General features: G+C 39.6%; 1 protein-coding gene across 1 annotated transcript in view; it reads left to right on the top strand.

Moving 5' to 3' along the window:
- The first annotated feature begins 3569 nt into the window (after nucleotides 1-3569).
- The window catches only part of elac2 (elaC ribonuclease Z 2), a 30739-nt gene continuing 26343 nt past the window's right edge, over nucleotides 3570-7965 (top strand). Inside the window, exons 1-4 of the mRNA XM_036566078.1 lie at nucleotides 3570-4020; nucleotides 4985-5035; nucleotides 5139-5209; nucleotides 6305-6369. Coding sequence (XP_036421971.1) covers nucleotides 3704-4020; nucleotides 4985-5035; nucleotides 5139-5209; nucleotides 6305-6369 — 504 coding nt within the window. The 5' untranslated portion in view covers nucleotides 3570-3703. The remainder of the gene's footprint in view (nucleotides 4021-4984; nucleotides 5036-5138; nucleotides 5210-6304; nucleotides 6370-7965) is intronic.

The following is a 7965-nucleotide window of genomic DNA, read 5'->3' as shown; positions in this document are numbered from 1 at the left end:
TTGGTGTTTTCAATCACGTCTGTAAAATTTCATCCAAACACATTCTCATTTTCTCTCTCTCTCTCTCTCTCTCTCTCTCTCTCTCTCTCTCTCTCTCTCTCTCTCTCTCTCTCCCCTCATTCTCTCTTACTCTCCCTCTCTCTCCCTCTTCACATTCACATCCACCCACTGATGCTTACGTATAATAGTAATTGAATGAAGCCACTGCGCTCTCGGCTCATCTCAAGGACGTCTCCTCTCAGCCGTGATTGCAGTATAGTGATTTAAAAAAATGGGAAAAAAAGACAAAAAAAGTAAATAAGATTTAAAATAAACATCTGGAATTGTATTTCTACTGAAATCACTTGTGGAGTGTATATGATTTGGAAGAAAGTTCAGTCAACATACTGGAACTGTGCTGATGGTGCCCCATGCCTGCCTCTTTTGTGTCTATGTGTCTAAGAATTGGGTCCTAATCTCAGTCTTGCTCTGCATGTTTTTATGACTTTTCCTTAAAGGAATACTCCAGCATTTTTCAGCCTAATCCCTATTTGCCAAATCTGTAGCATAAACTTGATTATAGTGAACAGTAATTTAAATAATTTAAATAATACTTAGAAAAGAACACAAACCACACTGACTTGAACGACACCAGAAACTATTGGGCAGGTGTTGAAGCAGTTTTTTGGGGCCAGTTGTGATGTTGTACGTGTACTTTTGGTGCTGGATAGACCTCTGAAGTCATGCCTGGTTCTGTAGTCGGCCTCACGCACTTATTAGGAGCTCAGAGTCTATCCTGGTTTTCTTTGTGACAAAAAATGAATGTTGTTTTCAGAAATGGCCGGTTTTGTCTTGTTGTTAACAAAAATGGTCCAAAGCCAATACACATTGTTCTGTATACTTCCCCTGCCAAGTGTCAGTGAGGTGGTCACTTAGCAATCAAAACACAAGTAATGCTACATGTCTGCTACAAGCAAGCTAATGCTCTTGTGCACTGTAATGACGCTAAATGAAAGTAAGTCTACTATTAACCTTTGACGCTAACATATACTAACATCAGCTAAATAAACTGCAGCCAGAAACTGCCAAAGCAACTTAACTACAACATGTGGTAAGGCTTACTGGTTTGTGTGGGATATTTGGTGAGGTTACCAGTCTTAGTTTGTCAATTCGGTGTAGAGCTGTGTTGTAGTCGTACTTCAGTTCCTTACTGATCTCCTAATTTCTGGCCACGTTTGGAGGAAAACTGGCAAAATGTGTGGCAAACAGGATTTCGGCCTCTCTAAAATCCACCCCCATACTCTTTTAGTCCATGCTCTTCTAACATCCTGAGTACGATCAATAACACAAGCAAAAATGAGCTTGCTAGTGAAACATTGTTGTGGCTAACTGTTTTTCCCTTGCAGGAGGTAATGTTTATTTTTACCATAATGTGTTCCCTACCCACATGACACACATCTTCATGCTTAACTGGAGGTGTTTGCATGGTTGTGCCTAAATTTCTCAAAATTTCTCATGGTTGTCTACAGATGTTCTCATTACGAGATCACGGCTGCCCCTGCGAGACTAGTGCTGAAGCTGAAGCAACTGCCCCTTCGGGTTTTATTATGAAGTCATTCTGAGTCAACGAGTTTTCTGATCTTTTGCAGTTGTCAGTGGTGAACAACGGTCTGCTACAGGTGCGGCAAACAATGATTAGGCTAGAAAACCCTTCCTTTAATGTAGCATCTCTCATTCTGTAATCAGCAAATCATCCGTATCTGAGTCTAATCAACCCTTCATGAGCTGGACTGGGTGTGTTAGAGCAAGAAAAACAAAAACAAAACAAAAAAAAATGTGCAGAGCATGGGGATTGGTAACCACTGGCTGTGGATGGAAGGCGGAATTGTTGTCATAACCTGGTCTCTGCCTAGCAATGACTGTGTCCTCACTGTACAATGAACCACGTTCTGATATATAAATAAATAAATAAACAAACTCAGAAACAAGACGCTCGAGTGTGCAGTTACTTCATTTATTTAAGGTATATTACACTTCAGAATGTTGACAGCTCGTTACAATACTATAATAATAATGCCATTTTTACTGTTTTTGAGTTGTTGAATATAGGTTTTAGTCATTTGTTATTTAGCTAATGATGAAGTCCTGCAGCTGAATCAGGTGCAGCACTGCTAGACTGGGGAAAACTTCTCTTGAGGATTTCCGAATTGCTCCTTATTTATTGCTTAAACCAGCTCAAGGGGAAAAAGGTCATTGCAATTTATTTTATTTATTACATACTTTTTGTTTAGGTGGTCAGTGCTACACTGTAAATGTGTAAACCAGTTGAAGTAAAAATGAAGTACTTTTAAAAAACAGATAAAACGTAAATATAAAAGCATAAGTAAATATATACTGCTGTTTGAAAGGTTGGAATCACTTTAATATTTGTAACTGCTGTTTTTTAATTTTTTTAATTATAACTATATCAACACTGCTAGGAACCAAAAGATATTGATTTGTTCAATATTTTGGTTTTTGGGAACAGCAAGAATGTGTAATTGATAAAACACTTTATTTACAGTTTTTTTTTTTATTGTTTCATTTGTTTTTTGTAAGTTATCTCTAGATTTCATTACCACTCACAAATATAAATATAACTTAATTTTTGATGTTATCCAGCTTTCTTGTTGTAGAATCATCAACAGTTCTGCTTATCATTCTGGACACATCTAACTTTTCTTCATTTTTCACAGCTTCAAAAAAAATTGATAATACCAGTGTAGAGTGCTAACATCATAATGAAATCGTTTTATAAGTGTATCTGAAATAAAATTGGTTTCACATTATAGAAGAGAGTGATTCCAAGTTTTACGAATGGTAGTGTAAATGTAGTAATTACAAAATGGAAGTGAAATGTAAATGAATATGGGTAAAATTAAATATAAATTCAACTGAATAATATTCTCATAAAGTAAATTAAAGTAAAAAATAATAGTAATAAAAATACTATTAATAATAAAAAATAAAAATAATTAAAAACAGATACATTAACCAAAAAAGTATTTATAAATGTTGTAAGATGTCAGCTCCAGCAAGTCACTATATTTCTATACAGCTTTAGCTCATTTATAATTAAGGGGAAACAAGGTTTTACATTTCTAAATTTTCATTTGTGAAAATGATATTTTGCTCGAAAAAATATATTTAATACATAATACATACAAACTTTACTCATTTCATAATCATGAAATTCGAACAATACATGTTTGAAAATGAAGAAAAATGAAAAACTTCTTTTAACTGAGTTCAGCAGATCAGAGCAGAATTTCTCTGTGTGGCTGCAGAACCAAAATAATGAAGGGCTGTTTCTGAGGGACTTTCACAGAAACTACAGTTGGTTTGAAAGTCTTTTTTTTAATTATTTGAATAAAGCTTTTAGTGGTGTCAAATATATAAATTAACATGTAAGACACTTCTCTCACTGTGTTAGTCAAAAATACTTTAAGGGCAACATATAAAAACAAAATATATAAAACAGTCTCTACTCGTGGTTTGAGGTCACGCCTGTGTCACGTTGGAGTGTTTTTATCCTGCGTCATCACTCGGCGCCGGAAAACACCAAACCTCCCCTATGCAGTCTCGTGCGCCGCTGCTGTTTCGCCGCTCTCGCGCTCTGTTCGGTAAACATGCGTGACCGCGCGCTCCGGTGTTTCCCGTAGTCTCATATCCGCGCTGTGTGTTCATGCTTGCGGCTCTGCTGCGCTCTCGCGCGACTGCGTGGCGATTTCTGAAGCGCGCGACGCCGTTACCGGAGCTCCTCGGTCACGGTGACGTCAAGGCCGGTGTGTCTCGCGCCGCGTGTTTGCGGCCGTGGAGCGACAGCATGTTGCCACGCGCGGGGAAGAAGCCTGCAAAGGACGCGCCGCTGCGGCACGTGCGCTCCAAGGAGAAGCGCGCGCACCGGGAGCTCCCAGGGCCGAGCACCGTGCACGCGCAGGCGGTGAGCGCTGGGAGCAGAGAGAACGGGAGCGCGCTTTATGTCTTCTCAGAATACAACCGGTGAGGAGGAGGAGGAGGATGATGGTGCAGAATGATGATTCAGTAATGATGAGAGCTGTAAAACATGAGAGTGAAGTCAGAATTAATCCGATATCCAGGATGCTTCATCTCTGAAAACTGATCACGTTTTTGTTATGATTGTTTCATTTATATACAGTACAAATTAAATGTGTTAGAATTTCCTTTAGTACCTTGTTGATGCCTGTAGGCACCTTTTTAAACATAATTTTCTTTACTAGCTCACATTTAACAAAAATAAATCCCCCTGTACGTTTGTGTGTCGTCACCAGTGAGCAATTAATAAATACCTCATATCAGTTATTTAGTTTCTTCTTTATTTTTCTTTGGTGTTGAAACGTCTGTTCAGTCTGGGCTCATATTCACAAAGCTTCTCAAATCAGGAGGCTGACCTAGAATCAGATTCCTCTTTAATTTACTATGGCTTTATGGATTTTAATTTACACCTGGCCTGTGCTTCTGGGGCTAGACCCAAACATTTAACCAGCCCATGAACCTATAAATGACATTAACGTCTCACACAATTCACCCCAGTTTGTTCGTACACACGTCTTGTCATACATCCATTTCATATAGGGGCATTCAGGGTTGCGATTGTGTCCAACCTGAGTTTAATGTTGTATGTGAAAAACGTTTACCTGATATTTTGTTGGCATCGTGTCAGGTAGCAAACCTCTGACAATTTTTTTGCAGACCCTAGTAAAATCACCCAGATTGAATGGTTTGTTTTGTAATGCATTTAGAAGTATCGGCCAATATCAGAATGAAATAAAGTGATTCTGATTCTTGACGAATGTGTTACATATTCAAAGAATCTGTGTTGGTGATTGCACACATGTATGACACACCATACATGCGTCATACATATGGATAATCTGTTAAGAGTGCTGTTATCTGCATTAACAAGTAGATACAAATAAACTTACTTTGCTGGTTTTCTTTTTAGGTATCTGTTCAACTGTGGGGAAGGGACCCAGAGGCTGATGCAAGAGCACAAGTAATAATATTAATAATAAATTTTATTTGTAAAACCCTTTTCAGTAACAGATGTACCCGTATAACTTGCAGGACCATGCTAAAAATGTTTTTCGTTCTTTCAGACTGAAGGCGGCTCGATTGGACAACATTTTCCTGACCAGGATGAGCTGGGAGACGGTCGGAGGCTTGTCAGGTACCAGTGTTGCTACACACTGTGACGTTTTTTACTGCTAGGTTAAAATGTTGTGCTCAAAAAGACTCGGCCAGGTCTAGTTTTTTGACGGCCACTGGAGATGCAGGGCAACTTTCCAATCAGAAGTTCATAGAGCAGCAGCTATATATTATATACATACACAACTGGTCTTGAGGCATTTTGACCCATTTTCTTTCACTGCTAAGGAACTGTGCAGTAGTAGATATTTATGGCTGTAAACTAATGCTTGACCACATGTCTGAACTTAGTGCAAAATGCTTGAAATGCTGTGAATCATTTAGTTCCACTTCTGAGTGGACCTGGTAGTAGTAGCTTTGCGTGAAGCGAAGTACCTGGTAATTCGTATCGGCTATCCAGCTTTCTAACCTGTTCCTTGAAATTGGTCTTCTCAACTCTGTGGACGGTAGTGATGGTACTACTGAAGCTCTGGAGCATGTGTCATAAAACGAATGTGCTTTACTATGAAGTGCTGTATCGATGCTTGGTTTATTTTCCAAAAACACATGTGATCAATTACATATGAAGCTGTGTTCGGCACACAACAATGTGACTGTTTTGAAACGAGTCAGCACGGGTAACCATGTTCTCAAGTCAATACCAAATACTTACATCTTGATTAAGCTTTTATATGTGAAGCCCAGACCTTGGCTATGAAACAGTACATGCAAAGTTATATCTGAATAATGTTATGCATGAGTTAGTCAGGAAATGCTATAAATACTGATGCTCTAATGGCTGAATGCAACCAAATCCTTACAGCAATGTTCCAACATCTATTGTAAAGCCTTCCCAGAAGAGTGGGGGCTGTTACTGCAACAAAGGAGGGGATCTCCCTATTAATACCCTTGATTTCAGAAGAAACATTGGATGAGCAGGCGTCTACAGTTGTTTAGATATTGTCAACAGTAGTTTTTATGAATTCTCATGTAAATTGCAATGGTACAGCAACAGAACTGTACAGAACATATACATGTGTTTCTGGGAAGTTGTGATTTGTAGATCAGTGAATTTGCGTGAATGTTGTTCAGTGTTGTTTAGTGCAGTGTGCCTGATTCTGAGGTTATTCTTGTGCAGGAATGATTCTCACCTTGAAAGACACAGGAGTCCCTGAGTGTGTCCTTTCTGGACCTCCACAGCTGGTGTGTATCTCTCTCTCTCTCTTTATGTACATTATATGGACAACAGTATTGGAACACACATCTTAATCATTGAATTCAGGTGCTCCATTCAGTCCCATTGCCACAAGTGTATAAAATCAAGCACCTAGCCATGCAGTCATCCTTTACAAACATTTGAGAGAGCTCACTGAATTTGAGCATGGTACTGGAATAGGATGCCATCGTTATAACATGTCGTCCTGAGGCACATGGTGCATAAAAGTCACTCTGGGGACTCAATACGTGCAGGGTTCCAAACCTCTCCTGGCATTAACATCAGCACAAAAACTGTGCGCCAGGAACTTCATGGCATGAGTTTCCATGGACGAGCAGCTGCATTCAAGCCTTACATTACCAAGCACAATGCCAAGCGTCGGATGGAGTGGTGTAAAGAACCACTAATGGACTCCGGGGCAGTGGAAACGTATTCTGTGGAGTGACGAATCATGCTTCTCTATCTGGCAGTCTGATGGACGAGTTTGGCGAATGTCAGGAGAACGTTGCCTGCCTGCCTGCATTGTGCCAACTGTAAAGTTTGGTGGAGGAGCGATAATGCAATGGGGTTGTTTTCCAGGGGTTGGCTTAAACCCCTTAGTTCCACTGAATGGAAATCTTAATGCCTCAGCAGACCAAGAGATTTTGGACAACTGTATGTTTCCAACTTTGTGGGAATAGTTTGGGGTCTGGCTCGCACAGAGCCCTGACTTTAACCCCATCAAACACCTTTGGGATGAACTAGAAAGGAGATTGCGAACCAGGACCTCTCGTCCACTGTCAGGGTCTGATCTCACAAATGCTTTTCTGGATGAATGCGCAAAAATTCCCACAGACGCCTTTCAAACTCTTGTAGAATAAGAGTGGAAGCTGTTATAGCTGCAAAGGGGGGGGGGGTAACTCCATATTAATGCCTATGGATTTAGAATGGAATGTCATAAAAGCTCCTGTTGGTGTAATGTGTAGATGGGCACAGGCTATACATGGACCCAGCTTGCCTTGTGTCAACAGTTCAGGCTGGAGTAGGTGTGTAATGATGTGGGGAATGTTTTCTTGGCACACTTTCGGCCTGTTAATAGCAGTCATCATCGCTTCAGTGCCACAGCCTGTATAAGTATTGTTGCTGACCGTGTGCACCCCACAATTTACTCATATTCTAATGTCTACTTCCAGCATGATAATGCACCATCACAAAGCAAAAGTCATCCAAATTGGATTCATGACCATGAAAATGAGCTCAGTTTTCTTCAGTGGCTCAATCAGAATCAGAATCACATATTTTGCCAAGTACGTATGTTGCACAAACAAGGAATTTGTCTTGGTGACTGCACACATGTGTGACGTAACATACTAAACAGACCAGACAAGCACACAGACTGTTAACATGAATTAAACATTTAAAGAGAAAAATAGAATAAAAACTAAAGAATAAAGAAAAGAAGAGTCATGAGAAAGGAGCAATGTGTGAGTGTGTGAGCATCTGTACATGTGCAGATATGGATGTCTGTACGTATGCAGGTCTCAATAGACATGTACTATAAAATATGCCGTAAAAAACTATTATATAGAGCATTTTACAGAATT

Source organism: Colossoma macropomum, unplaced genomic scaffold (genome assembly GCF_904425465.1).
Source record: "Colossoma macropomum unplaced genomic scaffold, Colossoma_macropomum, whole genome shotgun sequence".
NCBI classification, from domain to species: Eukaryota; Metazoa; Chordata; class Actinopteri; order Characiformes; family Serrasalmidae; genus Colossoma; species Colossoma macropomum.
Note: the sequence above shows the minus strand (reverse complement) of the source record. Positions and strands in the feature narration are given on the sequence as shown.